General features: G+C 41.4%; 1 protein-coding gene across 1 annotated transcript in view; it reads left to right on the forward strand.

Annotated features, from left to right (window-relative positions):
* The window catches only part of gse1a (Gse1 coiled-coil protein a), a 43,811-nt gene extending 28,362 nt beyond the window's left edge, over positions 1-15,449 (forward strand). The window contains exons 7-16 of the mRNA XM_082160415.1: positions 1,288-1,616; positions 4,441-4,735; positions 4,855-5,327; positions 6,999-7,111; positions 7,893-8,157; positions 8,763-8,876; positions 8,964-9,281; positions 10,004-10,264; positions 11,650-11,753; positions 13,541-15,449. Coding sequence (XP_082016541.1) covers positions 1,288-1,616; positions 4,441-4,735; positions 4,855-5,327; positions 6,999-7,111; positions 7,893-8,157; positions 8,763-8,876; positions 8,964-9,281; positions 10,004-10,264; positions 11,650-11,753; positions 13,541-13,678 — 2,410 coding nt within the window. The 3' untranslated portion in view covers positions 13,679-15,449. The remainder of the gene's footprint in view (positions 1-1,287; positions 1,617-4,440; positions 4,736-4,854; positions 5,328-6,998; positions 7,112-7,892; positions 8,158-8,762; positions 8,877-8,963; positions 9,282-10,003; positions 10,265-11,649; positions 11,754-13,540) is intronic.
* Positions 15,450-26,436: the final 10,987 nt, after the last annotated feature.

Genomic DNA, 26,436 nt, shown 5'->3' on the forward strand with positions numbered 1-26,436 from the left:
GTCATTTATCACCTTCATTGCAGCTGAATTCAGTGAAATTAATTACATATTACATATTTTAATATAAAGATTTTGAATACATTCATGTGTATGTTTATACTGCATAATATATAACCATTTTCCACCCTCTCACTAAATCTAAATGGCCGTTTTATATATGGTACTGACCTTATAATAAAAATAATATATTTATTCTATATTTATACCAGTGTTTTATTTATTTTTAAATTATGATTAATTTTGATAATTATATAGATCATTTAAATTTGATTACATATAATATACAAGATGGAATTAATAATTATAATGTAGCAAAAATCAGTGTGCAAATTGAAAATGCATTCCGAGCCGAACACGCCCCTGTCCCCGCCCGCCCTGTCAATCACTGTGTGAAGTTGGCTCCGCCCCCACCCGCCCTGTCAATCACTGCATGAAGTTGGCCCCGCCCCTCCTGCCCTGTCAATTTTTAGGATATTAAAAGAATATTAGATATTATATTTTATAGATATTACATTTTTTTTTAGACATATGTATAGGTCATTCTGAGACCAGTCTTCTATGAATTTGACCAGTCAGATTCCGTGACCCTATATATTTATTAATATCTGATTAATAGGCTATGCTTTATAAAATAGAAAGGGGAGATGGTTACACATCAAATGAGCAACTTTATTGAACATTACAGTCAGTTATGGTGAAATAAAGAGCGGTCACATTTTTCGGTATGAATTTGACCCTACAGATTTATCAATATCTGATCAATATAAATATCAGCAATAAAATAGAAATGGGACATGTGAATACATCACATTTTAATTTTGCAACTTATAAAGCATTAAAATATGTGTTAAATTTACACATTAAAAGTAGTGTATGAAATGGCAAATGTAAATGATATATATTTATATATGTATATTTACATTTTCATTTTGAACCAAATGTTGCACAAATGTAAATTTAAATACAGAAATGATTGTCATTTTACATATTGCATTGTCATTTTGCATATTACATTCCAAATTGAAAATTGCTACCCATATGCGTCCATAGTTAAACTCTTTTGCAGGTGTTTGTGTGTAAACACGATCTCTCCGTCATTAGCATAAGACATTCTCCCATATATCACGCGCACATGTCACCTTGACACACACAAACACGCTCTCGCCATCTTCTCCAAACATCATCAACACTCTCCTGTGTTCCTGCGGACTCTATTCTTCTTGTTCCTGTTGAGAGTGTTGCATCTCACACCATTTGTGTGTGTGTGTGTGTTTCGACCCTCCGCAGGCTGCAGATGGAAGAGGAACTTCGCCAGCAGGAGAGGGAAAGAGAACGAGAGAAAGAGAGAGCGCGTGAAATCGAACGAGAAAGGCATTGGGAACAGGAGGTGCGGAGAGAGAAGGACAGAGAGCGAGAGAAGGAAAGAGAGGTGGAGATTAAGAAAGAGCGAGGGAGAGAGATCCAGGCGGTCAAGGCCATGGAGAAACGCCACCTGAGCCACGAGCCGCTGGCGAACCAACACTTGATCTCTCACTCGCAGTCTCACCCGTACGCACACCGGCAGCACATGAAGGAAAGAGCCAAGCTCGAGGAAAGACTCGCTGCTAACAGAACGGGTATGATGGGGAGAACAGCCCTGATTCTCAACACACTATTAACAAAGCACTTAAAGGGCACCTGCTAAATTAAGTTTTAAATGGTGTTTGAACATAAATGTGTACACAACCACCCTATAATGGTAAAAATCCACCCACTCCTTTATTAAATCCCCATAAATCATAAATAGTGTCTCAGAATAAGCCGTTTCACAAATGCTTAGGCCCCGCCCACAACTGCATATTAGCATAAACTCAGTGAGCTTTACACAGTCCGCCATGTTTATCCACTCGCGTTCAAGTAAAAAAATTATTCTTATTAAAGCTACTAAAGTTATTCAGTCAAGAGGAGTGAGTGATTTTCTGTTTTTCTTTTGTTTGATTCATATTAACAGCATATATAGCAGGAGGTGCTGTATATTATGCCGCTTTCACTTTAACACACAGATCTAATAAACACATGTGATTTCTTTCCCTGCTTTATGTTCACAGACATAACCGACTGTGTTTGTGAACGTTGTGTGTTTTTGACAGTTTAAGCGCAATAAGATTCCCATCTCTATGAAGCCCTGCCTTCTGAAAAGCACAGTGTGCTCTGATTGGTCGGCTGGACCAGTGTGTTGTGATTGGTCAACCGCTTTGAGTGTGTTTGGGAAATGTCATGCCACTGACCATAACTGCGAGTTTCAACACACTAATAACTAACTAACTCAATTATTATTGTTTTGCGTATTGCGTATGGGTGGGAATTATTTAAATGAAGAATAATGTGACGTGTTCGATCCCAGAAGAAAACTCAAGACTACAATAGAGGCATTTCAGGGAGTTCTGAAACAGTGCGCGCTGATATAGAGAATAACTATATTTGGAGTAAATTTGTGCTTTGCAAATTTGCAGACCATTTTCATGCTCAAACAGAAACATCACACACTAAGTAATGAAAAGCATAATAGGTCCTCTTTAAAGGGACGTTCACCCAAAAATGTACATTTTGTCATGACTTTCTTTTGTAAAACACATTTTGAAGAATATTTCGGCTGTTTTTTCCATACAATGAAAGTCAATTGGCTCCAAAATATGCAAGCTCCAAAAAGGACATAAAAGTATCATAAAAGTAGTTCTTATGACCTGTGCACTATATTCCAAGTCATATTCATTTATGAGGAACAGATTCAAATTTAAACCAAAATATGAATATGACCCGTGATGAAGAAGAAATAATGGAATGATGCAAAAGTGCCAAAGGTAATCAGTAATTAATATAGTCTGATGAATCTGGATACAGTAGGTCTATGTTCGCTGCCAGCGAGCTGTTAGACATGCTTTGACGGCAATCTCATGGAAGTCAGAAGGTTTTATGGTTGCTCTCCATAATTGTATAATAGTAAATGAATGAGAGCATTCATGTGAATCCCATGATCCATGATGAAAACGCCCTCATGCTCACAGATAAACACTTAACATGGTTTCAGGATCCATTAGGGTCTCTTTCCAAAGCCTTCATCTCTCAAACACCTGGAGAACTTCAGTATCTCAGCACACAGTTCAGAGCTGTGTTTGAAGCATTTGAGGATAGTCTCTGAAAAGTGTTCTTATTGTTCACCAAAACTAAAACTTATGTAAAAAATAAAAATAAAATTCTTTAATTGAACTTAAACTTTTTTTTATTTTAAATACATGAAAAAAGTTGAAATGTTGCCTTTGGCAGCTAAGTGAAATAAATAATTTGAAGTTGAGTACTAACATAACTAACACTGAAATAAAAATAAATTAAAGCTAAATAGAACTATTTAAAAAAGAAACAAAAATGAATAAAAATGACAATTTTGTTACAACTTTGGCTATTGACTTTTAAAATTAGAATAAGTTGTTAGTTGTCTTGGAAACTTATTGAAATAAATGAGCATAAGTTATAAAATTAAGTTAAGTTATAAAAAAAACTACAATTAATTTATTTTTATTTCAGTTTTAATTGTAATTTTAGTACTTTAATTTGAGCTTGTTTATTTCCAATTTTCATATTTACTAATTATTCTATTATTAATATTTCTGTTTAGCATTAATTTATTTTTATTTCAGTTTTTGTTTTAGTAAAGAAATATTTTTAAAAAGTAAAAACTTAAACAATGGAAATGAGAAATCAGCTAACTGAAATAAGCTAAATTGAAATATTTAAAAACTAATACAAATTACAAAAGTTGACAACGGTCTTAAAAATAAAATAATTTGTTAGTTGCCTTCACAACTAACTGAATTAAGCTTAAGTTGAAGTACTAACATTTATTTATTTTTATTTCAGTTTTAGTTTTAGTAATTATAGTACTTCAACTTAAGCTTTTTAATTACAAAGCTGAATACAAATGTATAAAAAAAGAAACAAATAAATTAAATGGAAATTAGAAACAATTTTAAGTACTAAAATGACTCAAAACAATACATAAAAAAATAAAATAAAATAAAATGAAGATGAATAGAAATATTTTACAATTAAAAATAAGTTGTTAGTTGCCAAGGAAGCAAACTGAAATAAATGAGTTTCAGTTAAATTACTAAAATGACTCAAACTGAAATAAAAATAAATTAAAGCTAAATAGAAATAAAATAACTAACCAAAACTAATAAAATTAACAATATAAAAAAGACAACTAAAAAGCTCAAATCAAATGTTCAAAAAAAGATTGTTTCCGAAGACAAAAGCTGTTCCTTGGTATTACTTTATAATGGATGACGTTCCCATTCTTGGTCCTTCTAGTTTATTTAGTAGATATTAATGAAATATTTACAGTTGTTTCACTTTGAGAAGAACATGTTTATTCATCTACGCATCTCTGGTCTCTCAATACAGACAAAACCAAAGAAGCGTCGCTGCTCATGCCACAGTCTGGCCCGTACTCATCCTCAGGAGCTCCTTCCTCCCTCTCCGCCTCAGGCCTCGGCCTCTCCTCAAGCCTCCAGTTTGGGAAAAGCCACATGCCCATGGGGACTCCCATGATGCTCCAGCGGCAGGAGGAGGACGACCGATGGCTTGCCAGACAGAGAGCAGCGCTGAAGGTGGAGAAAGCGGAGTTTCAACAGCAGGAGAAGCACCAGGATGTTGGTCGGACCGCAGAACCAGTGGAACCACAGAGAGAGACACACAGGTGGGTCACAGATGAAGGGAAACTCCAGCTTAAAAATCCCCCATAAAACACTGCAGGCATTGTGTGTTATCACACTGCCCTCTTGTGGCGCACTCTAGAAATGTTTTCTCGTGTTTCAGGTACAGCTCACACCGGAACGATGTGGGTGTCAGAGACTTATCTCAACCCTTGGGGGCGCCGCCTCCTCTCATCACCCCTAAAGCTGTTCCTCGGGATCATCACCCCTCTTCATCCACTCCCAGCACTCTCTGGAACCCCGTCTCCCTCCTCAACTCGCCCTCAGACCGGCCTCTGTCCCACATCCATCCTTTCTCAGGCCACACCAGACCAAAAGCTCTGGAAGAGGACGTCAGGCCCTCTTCCCTGCGGGGGAACAGCCTCCCGGAGTCTGGGAAATACCTGGCGGATCTGGAGAAATCCCAGCGGATCTTCCTGAACCAGCAGAGGGTCTTCAGCCAGTCTGCGGCTCCGGCTCCGGCTCCGGAGAGGACGGACCCCATGATGGTGTTCGATCAGGCTCTGCAGGAGCACAGGAGGCTCCTCAGCAAGCTAGACCTGGAGGAGAAGAAGCGCAGGGAAGCCAGAGAGAAAGGTAGGAAGTGCTAGAAAATATCAAAATGTCTTTTATTTATTTGTTTGCCAGACAGAGAACTGAAGGTGGAGAAAGCATAAATATTTGTGTTTGTTTCTATCTATCTATCTATCTATCTATCTATCTATCTGTCTGTCTGTCGCTCTATCTATCTATCTATCTATCTATCTGTCTGTCTGTCTGTCGCTCCTATCTATCTATCTATCTATCTATCTATCTGTCTGTCTGTCGCTCCTATCTATCTATCTGTCTGTCTGTCGCTCTATCTATCTATCTGTCTGTCTGTCTGTCGCTCCTATCTATCTATCTGTCTGTCTGTCTATCTATCTATCTATCTATCTATCTATCTGTCTGTCTGTCTGTCTGTCTCTCTATCTATCTATCTGTCTGTCTGTCTATCGGTCTGTCTGTCTGTCTGTCTGTCTGTTGCTCTATCTATCTATCTATCTATCTATCTGTCTATCGATCTGTCTGTCTGTCTGTCTATCTATCTATCTATCTATCTATCTATCTATCTGTCTATCGATCTGTCTGTCTGTCTGTCTGTCTGTCTGTCTGTCTGTCTGTCTATCTATCTATCTATCTATCTATCTATCTGTCTGTCTGTCTGTCTGTCTCTCTATCTATCTATCTGTCTGTCTGTCTGTCTATCGGTCTGTCTGTCTATCTGTCTGTCTGTTGCTCTATCTATCTATCTATCTGTCTATCGATCTGTCTGTCTGTCTGTCTGTCTGTCTATCTGTCTATCTATCTATCTATCTGTCTGTCTGTCTGTCTGTCGCTCCTATCTATCTGTCTGTCTGTCGCTCTATCTATCTATCTATCTATCTATCTATCTATCTATCTATCTGTCTGTCTGTCTCTCTATCTATCTATCTATCTGTCTGTCTGTCTATCTGTCTGTCTATCTGTCTGTCTGTCTGTCTGTTGCTCTATCTATCTATCTATCTGTCTATCGATCTGTCTGTCTGTCTATCTATCTGTCTGTCTGTCTGTCTGTCTGTCTGTCTGTCTGTCTCTCTATCTATCTATCTGTCTGTCTGTCTATCTGTCTGTCTGTCTGTCTGTTGCTCTATCTATCTATCTATCTATCTATCTGTCTATCGATCTGTCTGTCTGTCTGTCTGTCTGTCTGTCTGTCTGTCTGTCTGTCTGTCTGTCTGTCTATCTATCTGTCTGTCTGTCGCTCTATCTATCTATCTCTCTGTCTGTCTGTCGCTCTATCGATCTATCTGTCTGTCTGTCTGTCTGTCTATCTGTCTGTCTGTCGCTCTATCTATCTATCTGTCTGTCTATCGGTCTGTTTGTCTGTCTGTCTGTCTGTCTGTCTATCTATCTGTCTGTCTGTCTGTCTGTCTGTTGTTCTATCTTTCTAGATTCAAGATTTCTTTACATTGCCAAAGCATTCATAACACTATACAATAAAATAAATAAATATAAAAAAATAAAATAAAAACATTTTACATGAAAATAAACATAGCAATACATTTTTTTAATCTTATATATATATATATATATATATATATATATATATATATATATATATCTCTCAGTGTCTCTTGCACAATAAACCAATGTATCAGCCAATGTTTATATATACACACTCAGGTTCTTCTTCCATCCATATTGTGTCTTTCACTTCTGTTCTAATCTTCTGTTCTTCTGTTTCAGGTTATTACTATGAATTCGATGACTCTTATGATGAGAGCGATGAGGAGGAAGTGCGAGCTCATCTGAGAAGAGTCACCCAGCAGCCTCCTCTCAAACTAGACGCATCTACAGAGGTACAGTGACACATTTCAGCAGCGCTCCCACAACTACAATCTATAAGCTACCACGAGTACAATACTGCAACCATACTGGCATTCATGCTGGGGACACTACTAAAACTGATCAAATCTCTCACAATAGCTGTTTCCATCCAAAGTTGTGAATTTAACTTGTGCACAAAATTGGAATATATCATAAAACATTTGCGAATAAAGCAACGTTTCCATCCCATGTGTTCAAGAGAGCAAAATCATCACTTCCTGTGAAACTGGTGCAAAATATCTGTTATAAAAAAACCCCGTGGCTCATATTGGACATCATAAATGACGTCTCAGAGCACACAGCTGAAATACAATAAACTCTGTCATGTTATCTTGCGTTCGGATGCTGGTGTTTGGGAACGCAATCGTAAGACACTTCTGGGAGGTGATTATCCCAAATCATTTTGATGACAGACTTTGGCTCAGGCATTTCAGAACGACCAAACCAACATTTGAGATTCTGTGCGATACGATTGGCCCGCCTGGTAGTCCAGTTATCCAATCATATCCACTTTTGAGGCAAAGTCAGGTTTTCTGTTGTGCGTTGAGACATTTATTCAGTAAATGTGTTTCCATTGTAGTTTATGTGCATGTCTTCTTATCAATTGACTCAATTGAGCGCATACATTTATTATGCGCATTTTTAGAATGAATGTGCATCTTTTTTTAAATGCGATATCCCGATGTGCGCATACAGTACATATAGGTGTATGGAAACATAGCTTGTGACGGTCTGTTTGTTTTCTCTCTGCAGAAGACAGAGTTTCTGGGTTTGTTTGGACTGACGACTCTCTCTAAGCGAGATGAGCTCCTGGAGATGAAGAGGAGGAAGAGGAGGAGGATGATGCAGGAGAGAAACCCTTCACCCTCAGCGGTGCAGAGTAAACGAAAGACTCCCTCTCCTCCCCTCACCACACGCTTCACCCCGGAGGAGATGGACCGCACCGCTGAACTCGACGACAAGAAACACTTCCTCGGCATGTTCCACCTGAACCACGTCAGTCTGGACGAGAGAAGAAGTACGTGCAGGACACACACCAACACACTGAAAATTTGGACAAATCCTGTCACAGTTCCAGTGTTGAAGATGCTGGAGAACTTTACCTAATAATAATCTAATCAGGTGTACATAAATATTAATAAATACAAAACGAGTTTTTATAGTGTATATATGAAAAATATTCAATCATATAAGATGTATACTACATTTTTTTTGCTTATAATAATATAATACATACAGATAGATAGAATATATACTTAATTATCTAAATTATTTCAAACTTCTGAGTGTGTATTATTTTTTTATTCTATTTATGCTTATGTAAATATTATAAAGTATTATATTATATATATTATATTATATGGATTTATGGAAATATGCATAACATTCAGCATTGTACTGAATATATTTTGCTAATTTAAATGTTATTTAAATGCCATGCAGGGATATTTGGGAACACAACTTAAGTAATGATTTAAATGAAATGATTTTAGTTTTTTTTGAAAACTAAGTTTATAGTTAGATTTGCTAAAAATGAATTGGAGAGAGAAGATATTTTAAATGATATTTGTTTTAAAGGCTGAATGCATTAAAATGTTTTTTGTTTTGTTTTTTTTACCTCAGAGAATAAGAAGATTGAGGACTTGCTGGAAGCCATCAAACAGAAAACTGTAACTTTGGACACCCTCAGATATGCCTCAGATCCAACCTTTTCTAGCCCATCTGCTTCAGTGTCTGGTAAGATCGACAGATACAGATACGGCTTTAACCAAACGATCAAGCTTTGCCATTAAAGTCCTGTTCTTTTCTTTTCCCATTATACAGCTGTCTCACATCTCAATCAGTCTGTCAGTAATGTTCACCCTGAGCCCCTAAATCACTCACCCGAGGACCCTCCGCCTCAAGACCCCCCACCACTGGCTCCTCTCCAGGCTCCAGGCCAGCCCAAGATGACCTCCCCGAGCAGAAGAGGCCCGAGCCTGCAGGCCAGCGCTCGACAGACCCTCCGGCCGAAGGAACAGCCTCCTGGACTCAACAGAGTAAAACTCCAGGTCTGGGAGCGAAGAAACTCTGAGGACTTCGCACAGCACTTCCATCAGTCTGTGCTGCAGTCCACTCAAATATCCCAGCAGAAACAGAAAGGTGACGTTGGCTACCCTATACCTATATTAAAGATAATGGGCCCTATTTTAACGATCTAAGCGCATGGTCTAAAGTGCACGGCGCAAGTGCACTTAGGGCGTGTCCTAATCCACTTTTGCGTCTCACCTCCCATTCCCTTTAAAAGCCTGTTGCTCTCGCGCCATGGCGGATTCGCTATTTGCATGGCGGAATTTGCAAGTGGAAAGACTGAACGCTTCTCAAATGAGTAAACGGATCTGCTCGTGCGCGAGGTTAAAGCGTGCAAGCAGAACATCTACGGGACAAGCCGGATTCCAACAGACAGAGATACTGATGCATTTCACGTCCCTGTGTGTGTCATAAGCAGTTGTACGCGCGTTTTTGACCCGCCTATAGGAGCATACTACTAACGCGCTCTTTAAATAACAAAAAAAATATTGCGCCATTGACTTTAGAACAGGTTTTTGTTGGTCAATGGCGCAGTCTATTTCAGTTGCCTCAAAATAGCAACGCGCCAACAATGCGCCAGAACACACCTCGTTTTCAGACCAGCAGCCCATGGGCGCACATACTAGCGCAAATGCATTTGCTATTTAAACAATGTGAAGCAGGACGTGAAAATGATAACTGCAAAAAACACTTGTGTCGCGCCTGGCGCTGCATTGTGTCGGATGTATGATCTGGCCCAATGTATGTAGATACATATTATCGGTATAGTGACCTTTTTTTGCGTGTTCCAACAGGTGCTGCTATTGGAGCGAACGAGCAGTTCGACCCGCCTGCACATCCACCTCCAGGCCTCCAGAGGGCGCTCAACAAACTCCCTAATGGACAGACCAATGGCCACTCCTGCCATTTATCAGCCCTCCACTCTCCAGGGGTGAGGAATGACCTTTCAGCTGGGGAGGGCATCAGTTCAGATGAAGATGAGGAAGAGGAGTCCTTCAGTCCTAGGTGGAATGGGATTGAATCTATATTTGAGGCGTACAAGGAGTACATGGAGGGTGAGTTTACAGCATATTGAGATTCAAACTTACGTTATTTGGATAAATATGTGAACATGAGGAACTTTTAGCAAGTTGAAAATGCAACTGAGCAGATAATTTAATTGTTGTGTTAAAGGATTCGTTCACTTCAGATTAAAAATTTCCTGATAATTTACTCACTCCCACGTCATTTAAGATATTCATGTCTTTCTTTCTTCAGTCGAAAAGAAATTAACTTTTTTTAGGAAAGTGTTCCAGGATTTTTCTCCAGATACTGGACTTCAATGTGAACCAACGGGTTGAAGGTCCAAATTGCAGTTTCAATGCAGCTTCAAAGTCTACACGATCCCAGCTGAGGAATAAGTGTCTTATCTAGCCAAACCATTGGTCATTTGTGTAAAAAAAAACAAAAAAACAAATGCTCGTCTTGCACTAGCTCTGTGATGCGCCACGCATTACGTATTCACCTTGAAAGGTCAAGCGTGACATAGGCGGAAGTACCGACCTAGTGTTTACAAAGCAAACGTGCAAAGACGAAGTCAAACGCCCTTTACAAAATTTTTTAAATAAATAAAAGGTAAAACAATGATGTTGGATGATTTTGAAGTTGGAGGAGAAAATGAGATGGCGTTTTTCGCCCTACCCTACATTTTCCACCTACGTCAGGTTACCGTCTGACCTTTCCAACATGATTACGTAATACGTGAAGTCGTGGACGTGCAAGACAAGCATTTGTGGTTAAAAAGTATATATATTTGTCTTTTTTTTTTTGAAAATGGCTGATCGTTTCACTAGATTAGACTTTTATTGCTCGTCTGGGATCGTGTAGAGCCTTTGAAGCTGCATTGAAACTGCAATTTGGACCTTCAAACCGTTGGACCCTATTGAAGTCCACTATATGGAGAAAAATCCTAGAATGTTTTCCTAAAAAACCTTATTTCTTTTCGACTGAAGAAAGAAAGACATGAATATCTTGGATGACAAGGGGGGTGAGTAAATTATCAGGAAATTTTCATTCTGAAGTGAACTACTCCTATAAGGTGTGGTCAAAATTGTGTCTATTTTCAATAGTGTAGCGATGTATGAAGCACAGCTCACACAGAGGTCACTTTCAAATCAAGCATCTTTCTGTTGGTCAATGTGGCAAATCTGCGTGACAAACTTAAAAACACTGCAAAATCTGCATGGGGAAATCTTTCACCCTCACGAGAATTCCCCAATCGTGTGAATTCTTATTGAAATGACTGGATTTCATCTCAAATTCGCCAAACAACAGTAAATGTGAGGGCGCCTTTAGACTGCATTGATTTGTCTGTGGACAGGACATAGTTTTTTTCTGAGTGTTTTTTACTGTATGATTATAGTGATTTACTTTTCTTTCTCTTTCCCCGTCTGTCTCTCAGAGAGAAGTATAGAGCACCAGGTTCTCCAGAGTGAGTGTAGACGCCTAGAGACGCAGCATTACAATCTCACTCTGACAGCCGAACAGCTTTCTCATAGCATGAGGGTAAGAATATATTATTTTGGTATCTCTATTATATATAATATATATATTTGGTATCTGCTATTATTTTTGCACACAAAATGTTTTTCCACACTAAAATCATGTGAACACATTGTTTACAACTTGTGGCTATTGAAAAAGTAAGGAGGGTGTTATTGATTTCCATTAACCCTTAAATGCATGAATGTTTTGCCAGTCATTATTACATATTCGGGTCTTTAGCGACCCGGATCAATATCTAACACGGATGGATCTGTACCTGTCATGATAATATAAAACTCTCCTGATATTAGAGTAACAATTACAGAAGTATAAAATGAAGTATATTTTGTTACCTTTTAGAGCTTGGAAGGGTTCAGTTTGAGCAGATGTTTTATACCATCATCACTGTCCTCATCAGAGCTCAATTCCCATTACATTCAGCATATTCGCCATCTCAAACATATTCTCAACCATCATTTTCAACATCTTCAAAATCAATATTTTGATCGCTGACAGCTTCTTCACCAGATCAAGTGACAGTGACATATTTGACTGTGTTCAGTACTTGCTCTGCTGTAACTCTCCGAACCATTTCAAGTTTTGCTGATGATATTTCCTATTCTTTTGTTTTCTGCCTGCGGTAACTATGAGTGAAACGTCACTACATCATTGTGTATAAAACACTGCCACCTTGTTGAATAAATGTGAATTGCACTTATTCAGTCATCAAAGATTAAATTATTGTTGTGCAGAAAAAAAAATACTTGCACTGTTACACACCTCGGGTCATTAGCTATGGAAGCTTGTTTCCGCCATAGAATAAAACATTTTAAAAGATAATTGCGAGTTTACATCTCGCAATTCTGGCTTTATTTCTCAGAATTTTGTGATATAGTCAGAATTGCGTGATATAAAGTCTCAATTATCTTTTAAAATGTTTCATTCTGTGGCGGAAACAAGCTTCCATAGCTAACAATTGCGAGTTTATTTCTCGCAATTGTTAGCTATGGAAGCTTATTTCCATATAAGACTTTTTTTCCCCATAATTGCGAATTTATCTCTCGCAATTCTGACTTTATAATACGCAATTGCGAGTTTATATCTCACAATTCTGACATCTTTTCTCACAATTCTGACATCTTTTCTCAGAATTGTAAGATATGAACTCGCAATTGCGAGTTATAAAGTCCAATTGTAAGGAAAAAAATACTTTTTGACTTTGTCATGCAATTCTGACTTTATATCTCCCAATTGTGTGTTATAAAGTCAGAATTGCGAGTTTATTTCTCGCAAGTTTATATCTCTCAATTCTGACTTTATAACACAATTTTGACTTTATTTCACGCAATTCTGACTTTATCACACAATTTCGACTTTATTGTGAGTTATAAAGTCAGAATTGCGTGATATAAACTCGAAATTATGTGTTATAAAGTCAGAATTGTGACTTTTTATAAAAAATAAAAGCAATTGTGAGAAAAAAGGTCAGACTTTTGAGATAAAATATCACAATTACCTTTTTTCTTTTTTATTCTGTGGCGGAAACAAGCTTTCATAGGAATGCTAAAAAGGTTGATGTCTAACTTTAAAAGAAAATATATATATTAATGAGGAGGAGGGTAGTTAATGACGTCCCGGGTCACTAAAGACCCAAGGTATGTGTTTAAGAGTTAAATAGTCTCAGGTTATGTGTCGCTTGCAAAAACCTACACCAATTTGCCACTATTAGGTTAATAAGGTGGATCGTATGAAAGTAGGCACATTCGGATGCAGGGCATGACTTTTTCTCTCTTAACCCCCATATTTAGGAGCTGTTGGCACAGAAGCACAATCTGGCGCTGAAGAGAGAGCGCATGCAGGCCGAACTGGAGCACTTCAAGAAATGCTTGGCATTGCCGCTGCTACACTGGCACAGAGGGTACTACAACAGGCCTTCGCCGAGGTGACCTTCCTCGCATTTATGATGGACGTGCTGATAAAGAGTGGCTGATCAGTGTAATAGCTGAGAACTTAAATTACTAAACGTGTGATTTCAGCTTTGGCACGAGAAGATAGCCAAAGCTATCGGTCATTGTTTGGTGCCAATGTCTGACGCCTCACTGTGACTCACTGCACTACAAGTCCAACCACTATATATAGGATCTAATCTCTGAACAAAACAGGCATTCAGCATATCCATTACTTGACGGATCAATCTGACGGGACGTTTGAAAGACCAAATGCCAAGAGGTGCACAAAAACCAACCCAGAGCTGTTCACATGCAGATGGCTCCTGGAAATGAGTTCAAATCTAGTTCAAATGTTTTAATATTTATACAGTTTTTAAAGGAATATGATTATGTAAAATACTGTCAAATCGCTTTTTGTATGTTTTTATTATTAATGATGAATTATAAAAAGGACTGTAGTTTGGAAAATAAATATTTTAATGTTTTTTGCAGGGGAAAATGTGTTAAGGTACTGCTGGTCAGAAATGTTGGTGAAAGACAGAAATGAAGTGGGTGGACTTGAGTTCTCAATTCAAAAGGTTTAATATGAAAGTGGTCGTCTAGTACTATTTTAACAGTGTTCCTGTATATTTTGTAATTTTCTCTTCGTCACCCATTAAACCAAAAGTCATGTTACATGTTCTAGTCCATGGCTGTTCGAAAATAAACCAATCAAATGTGGCTATCACTTCATAATCGCTTTCATTAATGACACTTTAATAACAAACCGCAGACCAGCAGTTCATGTACATTCAAGTATGAATATACTGATAATACATGAATCAGGAGTACATTTGTGAATGTACATGAATTATTATGGAGGACCATTTGTGCCAAGTCAGTAAAGCAATCGATCATTATGTGGATGGTGCAAAAAATGAAATAATAAAAAAAAACAATAAATATAACTAAAATGAGTAACTGAGCATATATAAATAATAATGAAATATTAAGAATAACCAATTCAATATAGTATTTTCTGTCAAATTCATAAAATAATTGACTTCTAAGATGATTATGAAATGGCACAAATAGGCCCTTTATAAATGAACATTGTTAAACATTATATGATGGTCATTTGTTACTGTTTGTTACTGACTTGTTAAAATCATGGAAATAATTATAAAGTGTCACCCAAATGTTTGTTTGTATAATTTATTTTTCAACCTAGCTGCCATGAGAAGAGAACAGTCATTTAGGTTGTGCATTTTATAAAGACTTCAGTGCCACGAAGTTTTGTTGAAAAATGTTATTAATTATGACACAAAACCACACCTCATGGGTTGGATTTGAAAGAAACGTCCAATGCTACAAGTCGAGAAGTGTCTGTCTTAAGATGTTTATTCTCCATTTTGTCTCTGACTCTTAAAACGCAGACCTAAAGGCCTGTAGTTATTGTATATTGTTTAAAACAAGAATGGCGAATGGAAATCTGTGTAAGAAACGGAAAGGAAACGGACATAAAAAATGTTTTTTAGTTGTAATTTTTAGTGGAATGAAATGTGAGTTAATATATTATTTGTTGAAGGTAGAAATACTTATTTATGGATATATAGGTGTATATGCTGATAAAAGAGTTTGAAAAAATTATTTCTTGCCATATTTTGTTTACAAAAACTCTTAAGAAAGAAATGGACATGATTCATTTGCATACGTAACATGATCTTTCAGTTGTTTCTTGACTCTATATGATTTACAATGCAGAAAAATAAACAACTTGATATTTAAATGATCTCTGGTCTTATTTAATATGTGTGTGTGTGTGTGTGTGTGTGTGTGTGTGTGTGTGTGTGTGTGTGTGTGTGTGTGTGTCAATTTTCTTGGGCTGGACCACTACTATTTATGTATATATATATATATATATATATATATATATATATATATATATATATATATATATATATATATATGTGTATGTATATATATATATATATATATATATATATATACAGTATATGTATGTATATCTAGCAAGTTTTTCACTTCCAGCTCTTGTTAACAATTATATATCACTTATAAATGATTAGATATACAAATGAATAGCAGTTATTGAGATTAATGTGGTTTGGAATTGGTCAAATGTGCTTAATTAAAACCGTCCAGTTGGACTGCAGTGTAACTTGCAGTCAGTTTGTGTTTGCTGTTAGTTACAGAAGGTTACCAGGCTGTTGTTAGTTCACTCCCTCTTTGCTTCACATTGTTCTGTTGAAGCGTGAACTCCAGTTTGTCGCCTGCAGTGTTTTTCATCACAATGCTTCATCTTCAGCATTGCGTCTCAGACCTGAAGGCCACCTTTATCTAGTTTAGCAGGTCATTCAGGTCCTTTCTGATCCACAGCTTTGAAACTGTACACCACCTGTGATGCAAATAATCAGTCTTTGCAGAGATGTTAACATAAAGTGATTTTATCAGTCGTATTTGCTAGAATGTATATAGGCCTACGCTCCTAACCCATAACTGTTAAACCATAAGTTAAAGGGATAGACAGTTCACCCAGAAATTAATATTCTGTCATTTCCAAACCTTTTTTTCCCCATAGAGTTTATGAAGAGTTTATAAAAAGTGAATGTGGACTGGAGCTGTTGAGCTCCATGACCAAAAAGTGTCATAAATATGGTACATACAGTATGACTCTGAAAAACAGAACTGAATTTAAAGGGATACTCCACTTTTTTTGGAAATAGGCTCATTTTACAACTCCCCCAGAGTTAAACAGTTGAGTTTTACCGTTTTCGAATCCATTCAGCCGATCTCTGGGTCTGGCGGTACCACTTTTAGCATAGCTTAGCAGGTTAGACTCGATGTTCAGTGAATGATAACTTAAAGGGATACTCCACTTTTTTTGGAAATAGGCTCATTTTCATTACTCCCCCAGAGTCATATCATTACGCCTGCTGCAAGATGGTTGGCACTGAAGGCACTCGTTATTAAAGATTTTAAGAACTCTATAAAAACTCCATAGAAACCATCTTTGACAACTACCAACCACCTAGTAACACCATAGCAACTACCAAAAATACCTTAGCAACCACCCTGAACACCCTAGCAACGTCTAGAAACGCTCTAGTAACCACCAAAAATACCCTAGCAACCACCCAGAACACCCTAGCAACTGCCTAGCAACGCCCTAGCATCCACCCAGAATACCATAGCAACTGCCTAGCAACCACCCAGAACACCCTAGCAACCGCCTAGCAACGCCATACCAACCACCCATGGTATGGCAGCAAAGTTTCTTGATTATTACGCAGGAATGAGAGTATAGTTCCTAGCCATATTAGCCTCGAAAATCGCAACTTTTCATTTTCCATCGGTCTTAGTACACGATGTAACTACAGAAGAGTCCAGTTTTAAATAGGAAAAATATCGAAACTCTTTGGTCATTTTTTTGAGAGAGATGCTAATGGTCCTGTCCGATTCAATGATCTATGCTAAGCTATGCTAAAAGTGGTACCGCCAGACCCGGAGATCGGCTGAATGGATTCGAAAACGGTAAAACTCAACTGTTTAACTCTGGGGGAGCTGTAAAATGAGCCTATTTCCAAAAAAAAGTGGAGTATCCCTTTAAGTTATCATTCACTGAACATGGAGTCTAACCTGCTTTATTTCCGATGAACAGTGAATGAATCATTCTTTTTAGTTGGATCTTTTCAATAAATCCAGAAATTATTCATTCAGGAATTCATCCAGAACTGCAACAGCCCAGAGTAATTGTCAATAATAAATTGTATACAACAGGTTTACATGCATCAAAAGTAAAAAAATACATTTAAAAAAGTTCATTTTCTCATAATATGCATTGCACATTGCATTTTTCAATGATTCTTAAACGACTCGTCGTATGAATCGGACTCGGCCCAGTCTGTTGTGATTGGTCTAAGTCTTACAGTGCATGTCGAAATCTACATGTCACTATCATAACTGAACTCAGCACTGTCTGAACTGAAGGCTTCCTAAAACTTAGCGATTGTACACTCTGTAAATAAAAGTAACGATTATATCGATTTTACCATATCGATCCAAATGCGAGTCCGATGATGAAACATTGGAAGAGCTAGGCTAGTTATTCAACCCGAACCTGAAGGACGACTCGAGCAGGACATTTCTCAGTGAAACGCTACTCAGTTTGAGGTACATTATGAGATGTAACAACTGTAATTCCTCACCATCAGCATTAACAAGTTTATGTCCAACAACAAAGCGATGTGTATGTATACTTCTAATTTATTGCAGTGCACATGCGGGGACTGTATCAATAACGGTGCAAATGTTCGCCGAGCACTAATGTGAAAGTTTGTAAAATAAATCTTGCTCCATCTTTATCTTTACTCAAAGTAGTAAGAACGACAGACAATCTGCATTAATAGACACAGTTTTAGGTAATAGTGGCCCACAGCGAATTAGCATAAGTATTTTAGTAAGACAGTACTGAACACCTGGTAGAAAATACATCAGTAATAAATCATACTTACAGGTTATGATTCTGAGAAGCAAGCTGGTCCAAATAAACTGGGTACTGACCCATCTTTCAAGAGCAAACATTTCCAAATCCTGCATTGAACTAAGCAGTCAGTAAAATGACGTGTTTGTGGGCGTGTCAAGTTGTTTGCAGGCGGCCAATGTACAACATAGGCGGGCATTATGCAAATGTTTCTTCTAGTGACATAAAACGTACTCGGTTACTAACGTAACCTCGGTTCTCTCTAGAGAGGAAACGAGTACTGCGTAATATCTTACGCTAGGGGAAATCTCTTTTCCGCGAGATACTGAAGCCAAAAAATTATCCTTAATTTTGAAATAATGTAAAACGCGTTGCGGCAGCATGCAGACATAGGCGAGACAGCTCGCGCGCCTATTGGCTGCCCTGCGGCAACTGCAGCAGCCTATCGATAAGGCCCTATCGTGACGTCATCACCAATGGGGGCGCTTCGCGCCCCATACGTCACGTCCCGCCGAAACGGGCGTGGCCTGGGGCTATAAATATAGCATCGAAAGGCTAGCTTACCGGTTTTTCATCGCCGGAGCGAACCGGAGCGTGCGCAGGCACGGCAAGATACGCAGTACTCGTTTCCTCTCTAGAGAGAACCGAGGTTACGTTAGTAACCGAGTACGTTCTCTTACGAGAGGTACTCTCGTACTGCGTAATATCTTACGCTAGGGGAAACAGTGTAAAACGCCGTGCATGCTATGATCCAGCACCAAAGTCCCAAGGGCAGGTGCCCGGGCTCATGTAGTACATGATCATAAGTGACTCACAGAGAGCCCAGGAAGAGTGGCTAGAATAGCATCATTCCTGTAATGCAGCATCCTATAAGAACAGTTATAGTGATGGTATTTACTCAGTCAGGGCGACCCCGGCCTGGACTGATGAATATAGTGGGTCTTACACATTGCCCATAGAGCTGCGCGATCTAAACGAGCGTTGCTCGCACTATTTCGGTATTCTGGGCCGGACGTACTCGGGGCAGACAGTACCGATTTTTAGACTGAAAGCAGCTTAGCTTGCAGAGCGGGAACCTCTAGGTTATAAAACCTTATAAATGTAGACGGGGAGGCCCAGCCTGCCGCCATACAGATATCTTGCAAGGCAATCCCACTAGACCAAGCCCACGACGAGGCCACGCCTCTCGTGGAGTGCGCTCTGACACCTAATGGGCACTGCAAGCCCTTAGAGGTGTAAGCCAGCGCTATAGCATCGACTATCCATCTGGATAGGCTCTGTTTCGAAACGGCGAGTCCCTTAGAACGTCCGTAGAGTGAAACAAAGAGCTGCTCCGTCTGTCTGAAAACAGACGTGCGGGACACATAAGCCCTTAGCGCCCTGACTGGGCAAAGGAAGCTGGCGTCCTTCTCCTCGTTAGAGACCGGCAGGGCAGACAGGGAAATTACCTGGGCCCTGAACGGTGTATTGAGGGATTTAGGGACGTACCCGTGCCTTGGTTTGAGTATGACTTTCGAGTCATTTGGCCCAAACTCCATACACGTCGCGCTCACTGAGAGCGCTTGTAAGTCCCCTATGCGCTTCACTGAAGCGAGAGCCAGAAGAAACACCGTTTTGAAAGACAAGTGTTTGATATCTACTGACTGGATAGGCTCAAATGGGGCACCCTTCATGGCCTCCAAGACCGTAGAAAGGTCCCATATGGGGACTGAGGGAGGTCTGGGAGGATTTAACCTCTTAGCTCCTCTAAGGAACCGAATGACCAGATCGTTCCTTCCTAGTGACTGACCAAGCGTTGGTTTGGAAAACGCTGCTATAGCCGCCACATAGACTTTGAGCGTGGATGGGGCTCTGCCTTCATCCAGTAGCTCTTGTAGGAAGGAGAGAACCTCCGTCACTCCACAGTCCAGGGGTGAAAAGCCGCGTGCTGTGCACCAGCTGGAGAACACTGACCATTTTGAGGAATAGAGCCGTCTCGTAGAGGGAGCTCTAGCCTGCATGATCGTGTTTAACACTCCCTCTGGGATATCAGAGGGTACCCGTTGATGGCCCACGCATGTAGGGACCAAAGCTCCGGGCGAGGATGCCAGATCGAGCCCCTGGCTTGAGAGAGGAGGTCCCTCCTCACTGGTATTGGCCATGGGGCAGTGCTCGTCAGCTGCATAAGAACTGGGAACCAAGCCTGGTTCTTCCAGAACGGAGCAACCAGTAACACTGAGCATCTGCTTTCCCTGATCCGCTCTAATACCTGAGGTAGGAGCGTGATGGGGGGAAAGGCATAGAGCGGGCAGCGGGGCCAGACGTGGGCCAGCGCATCCCTGCTCTTTGAGAAAAATTCCGGGCAGTGAGCGTTTTCTTGAGACGCAAACAGGTCTATCTTTGCTCTGCCGAATGTCTGCCACAGCAGTTGGACTGTCTGCGGATGCAGTGACCATTCTCCTGCTGGAACATTGTTCCTGGACAGTCTGTCTGGTCCCACATTCAGGTGGCCAGGCACATGCGCTGCTCTGAGCGAGCGCAAATTGTGCTGAGCCCATACCAGGAGGCGTTTCGCTAACCTGTATAGGTTTCGGGATGTGATGCCTCCCTGGCGATTTATGTAGGCTACCACTGACATGTTGTCCGAGCGGACCAAGACGTGGTGTCCTGCTATTTGGGGACGAAAGCGCCTCAGCGCGTTGTCGACTGCCATCATTTCCAGGCAGTTTATGTGCAGAAGCTTTTCCCGTTCTGACCACTGGCCGAAAAACGGTCTGCCCTCGAGCAGTGCTCCCCATCCCGAGGTGGAGGCGTCCGTGGACACCACCTTCACACTCGAGGAAGTCCCCAGGCTTACACCTGACTGGTACCAGTCGGTCGCTCTCCAGGGTATCAGTGCTGAGACGCATTCCTGATCGACCTTGAGACGAAAGAGACCTGAAGTCCATGCTCGACGCGGTACCCGCGCTTGTAGCCAGAACTGCAGTGGGCGCATGCGAAGCAGACCCAGCTGGAGAACTGTGGATGCTGCTGCCATGAGACCGAGCATCCTTTGAAACTTCCTTAGCGGGACTATAGTGCCGCGGCGGAAGGTTTCTGTCATGCGCTGAATAGTCAATCTGCGCTGTAGCGATATTTGAGCTGTCATTGACAGCGAGTCCAGTTCTGTGCCCAGAAAAGATATTCTCTGACTGGGAGACAGTGAGCTTTTCGCCCAGTTGACTTTGAGACCCAGATTCTCGAGATGTTCGAGTAAAATGGTTCTGTGTTCTATGAGCTCCGTATGTGACTGAGCTAGAACCAGCCAATCGTCCAAGTAGTTCAAAACTCGCATTCCCCGAAGTTTCAGGGGAGCGAGGGCTGCGTCCATGCACTTCGTGAATGTACGGGGTGCTAGGGACAGGCCAAACGGTAGGACTGTGTATTGATAAGCCTGGCCCTCAAAGGCGAATCTCAAAAATCGCCTGTGACGTGACGCTATTTGTATTTGGAAATACGCGTCTTTCAGATCTATTGACACAAACCAGTCCCCGTGGCGAATTTGCGCGAGGATTTTCTTGGTTGTGAGCATTCTGAACCGGCGTTTTGAAAGCGCTACGTTCAGTTGTCTTAGATCTAGAATGGGTCTGAGACCCCCGTCTTTTTTCGGAACCAGAAAATATCTGCTGTATAGCCCCCCTTCGCTCTGAGCTTGAGATAAAGGCTCTATTGCCCCTTTGCTCAACAGTTTCGCAATTTCGGTACGAAGTACACTTGCTACTTCCTTTTCTACCGTGGTTTCGACTCGCACCGCACAACGGCGGGGACGTCGAGCGAACTGTAGTGAATAGCCTCTTTCTATAATGTTCAGCACCCATTCTGATACACCGGGAAGCTTTGCCCACGCATGTGCGTGCATAGCTAAGGGTTGAATGAGATCGGAGCTCTGGTCGTGACATAGTGGCGACCGGGGAGCTTCGGTATGCTGTATTATAGATACCGCATTTGCAGCGCTCGAGGCGGGGAGTGTTTTGATCACAGCGGGCGGTTCGCCCGCGCTCGGCTCTCTCACGGCAGGTAGCTGAGAGACGGCGAGCGTGGGGGAAACCGAGGGATTCGTCATGTCTGTGAGTGAATGTGGGCGCAGGACAGCGGGCACATTTGCACTGAAAACACCATCGACCTGAGTCGGTTGTATGTGTGTTGGTTTCGTTTTTACAGAAACCGAGAGACATGCAGCGTGTAGTGTTTGTGGGCACTGGGACGTGGGCACGTTCACTACATTCTGTGCGCAATCGACATGAGTCGATTTTATGTGCGCGAGCCCTGTGGGGCGGGCTGTGTCTGTGTGTAGGAATGGGCACTGGGCAGTGGGCATTTTTACTACACTCATAACACCGTCGGCCGTGGCCGGAATACCAGAAAATACGCTCTTTACAGGATTTATCTGGGTCGCCGTGAAAACGGCGTTTGTGTACAGGCAAGCGGGTAATGTAACCGACTTGTTTACTGCAGAGTACACTGGAACAGTCGCATGTAATGGAACTGGACGAGCGGGAAGTTTTGGTAGAAACCCGGCCGCAGCGGGGCTTGAACACCGTCGTTTTCCTAAGCTGGCTAGGAAGACTTTGAGGCCTCGGGCTTCATCTCAACCTTCGGCCGAGTCCCACGCTGTGGGGGGCGGCGGCCGGCAGAGCGAGAGCGTGGTCTCTGGTCCCGGGCCTGTCGACGCTGTGAAGCGGCGGCGGGGGGCGGTGGCTGCGAGCTGCGAGCAGACGGCTGTTTAGAGCGGCCTGATGCGGAGCTAGAGCGCTTTGGCAAAAAGTGCTTCATGGCCTGCGACGTCTTTTGTACCTCAGCGAATCTGTCCGCGAAATCTTTGACGGACGATCCAAAGAGGCCAGTAGCAGAAACGGGGGTGTCGAGGAACACAGAGCGCTCCGAGTCCGGCATTTCTGAAAGCGTCAGCCAGAGGTGTCTCTCAGCAACGGTGAGAGAGGCCATGTTCCGCCCTATGGCCTGTGCAGCGGATTTCGTAGCGCGGAGAGCGAGGTCCGTAGCGCTCCTTAAATCCGCCACGTTGACTGCTTCCGTGCCTTCCTCGTCCAGCTTTCGGAGAAGGTTAGCTTGGAAGATCTGGAGAGTGGCCATAGTGTGTAGCGCTGATGCAGCCTGCCCAGCGGCGGTGTAAGCGCGACTGTGCAGGGTGGAAGTAGCGCGGCAGGCTTTTGAAGGTAGCGCCGTCTTAGTCCGCCGTCCAGCAGAGGGCGGGCAAAGATGGGCTGCTACTGCCTCCTCAACTAGAGGGAGAGCGAGGTATCCTCTGTCTTTGGCACCGTCCACCACGGAGAATGCCGCCGAAGCAGAGGAACGTAGCCTGGCTGAAAAAGGGGCGCTCCAAGACTTTGCCAGTTCTTCATGAAGCTCAGGAAGAAACGGGGCGGGTCTTGAGGGCGTGGAAACGCGGTCCCCTTGTAGAAAACAGCCGTCCAGACGGTTGCGTGTAGGCTCGGCGGGCGCGGACCACTCGAGGCCGAGGCTCTCTGTGGCCTGTGTGAGCAGACGCATCAGCTCAGCTTCAATGCTTGCCCGTTTTCCTGACGACTCGCGGGCAGAAGAAGGGGCGAGGTCCACAGAGCTCGCCCAATCCTCGCTGTCCGAAGCCAGGATAGAGCAGTTGTCCTCCTCGAAAACTGCCGCTTCTTCCTTGTCATCTCCGGCGGAAGCGGCGGCCAGCGGCGGCCACTGTCCGGGAGTGAGAGACTCGAGAGAAGCAGACGGCGAAGCTGGCAGGCGCACCGGCGAGCTTTTCTCGGTGGGAGGCTCAGGGATCCGCTGAGCACGGCGCTTTTTACGGCGCGGCGTCGAAGCGGGAGGTGCAGGCTCGTGGAAAGTTGCCATGCGAGTCCTCAGAGTCGCCATAGGCATAAGCTCGCAGTGAGGGCATCCGCCGTCAGCGAGCGCTAGAGCCGCATGTCCTTCACCCAGGCAGGAAACGCAGATGACATGGCGGTCCCCGTCGCTGAGTGGGGCTCGGCACGAGCCACAGGATGGACGAGACATCTTGAAAAAGACGCTCTGCTCTTTTAGAGAAGGAGTGTGAGTCGCGGCGGCGAACACACACAATGCAATAAAAGGATATAACGCCGGATAGCGTAGCAGGAACGGTGGTTGAAGGCGGCGCGGCCAGCGACTCCAGGTACCGGACTCGTCCCGCTGAAATGCTGTTTCCACGGCGCGGCTTCTTCTCTCTGGATCCAGCGATGCGTGAGCTCCGCTGAAGAGATGAAAAATCGGTAAGCTAGCCTTTCGATGCTATATTTATAGCCCCAGGCCACGCCCGTTTCGGCGGGACGTGACGTATGGGGCGCGAAGCGCCCCCATTGGTGATGACGTCACGATAGGGCCTTATCGATAGGCTGCTGCAGTTGCCGCAGGGCAGCCAATAGGCGCGCGAGCTGTCTCGCCTATGTCTGCATGCTGCCGCAACGCGTTTTACATTATTTCAAAATTAAGGATAATTTTTGGGCTTCAGTATCTCGCGGAAAAGAGATTTCCCCTAGCGTAAGATATTACGCAGTACGAGAGTACCTCTCGTAAGAGAACAGTAGGATTCGAAACAAAAACGACTCATATATGCTCAGAGTCAATTATTTATTTTGGGAGACAATAACTTTATTTATAGTGCACTTTCGACTTTACAACTTTGCAGAACGTTTACATTCACAAACAACTATAGACCTAGGGGAGCGCGGGGCACAACCTAACGCGGGGCTAGTTGTAACACGCTTGTTTTAAATACTTCCGCACATGCTTGGATGACGAAACTTTGTGTATTTACTAGTTGCCATATCAACACTATATAGGAATATATATATTTTTTTTTTTTTGGAAGATATCCATAGACATTTATTAAACCATAGCAAAAGTAAATTTCTTACTTAAGTTAATTTTTCATCTCTATTTTTTGTGTAAGACAAATCTGATATAATTTTAATCTCCAAGATGTTATTTAACAGTTGAGATAGTTCTTTAATGCTTCGCTAACTAGCAGAAGACACTAGCAGGGTTTAAATCCCAGTTGTGCAGGCGGGGGCATGTTGTAACACTGCGTTACAATGTGCCCCTATTAGAAATATGCTATTATATTATATACTTTTATTAATTTTATTGAGAAAACGTGAGAAAAAGGTGAATAAAGACTGAGAGTCAATGTTCAGAAATTACTAATTATTTATTTGTTTTTGAACTATGTTGTATAGCTGTTTTCATGTGTTCGTAGTCAAAACTCAAAAATGAGTTTATATTTAATTATTAAAAATTGCCATTATTTTATATGAAAAAGTTTTTTAATTGTATTTTATTTAGAAAATATTTTAGTTTGTTTTGTATATTTTTTTATTAGATCAGATAACATTTTAAGCTGTCATATGTAATGTTACAATGTGCCCCACACATGTTACAATGTACCCCACATGGGGCATGTTGTCACATTTCACTTCCATTCTTTCGGGGTATATCAAGAAAAAAGTATATACTGTATTAATAAAACAAAAACACATAATTGTACTAGACATGTGGGGAAAAATAAATATTCTGAACCATAAGTAGATTTACACAAACTGAGAAAGTCAAAAAGCGTTACTTTGTGCCCCGCTCTCCCCTATTACACACAGCATGAAATGGAATATCCGAAAAAACATAATTAAAGATTTAAAACGTGATTTGGCCTGAAACTTATGAAAAATACCCATCCATTTAAATTACAATCTAGAGCGCTTATCTGGGCTAAAAAACAACAACATTTGGGTAAAAAGAAAATCACAAAGAATTGGCCTTTTGCCGAACATAATTTCCATCACATAACAGATCGGAAAGGCATTTATTTAATTTCAATAAAAATGAAGAAAATATTCTAAAAGTGGAAATAAAGTGTCTATCGTGTGTTTAATTATAAAGTGTTTATCGGTTTGGTTAGGGGTAGGTGTAGGGAGAGCTTTTATTGTTCCAATAAGGCTGCATCCATTTAAATATTTGAATAAATATAATAATTTACACTCTATGTTATTGTTGCATACCGTTGAATGTACAACAATTAGGTGCAAATAGTAGCCCATCTGCCATTATAAATATAGCATATTTACACTTAGCCTAGTGCAAATAGCCGCTGCCAATAGTTAAACCTTTAAAAACACATCACGAGACTATTGTATTTTGCGTTCGGTTCCATTTCATTGCACCCCGTCGCCCGCGTCTTATTATATAACCCCGTTTACCTGTTCAAAGAGACGCTCAGGTGAACAGGATCACGTGACCC

The sequence above is a fragment of the Leuciscus leuciscus genome, assembly GCF_965113295.1.
Source record: "Leuciscus leuciscus genome assembly, chromosome: 25".
NCBI lineage: Eukaryota > Metazoa > Chordata > Actinopteri > Cypriniformes > Leuciscidae > Leuciscus > Leuciscus leuciscus.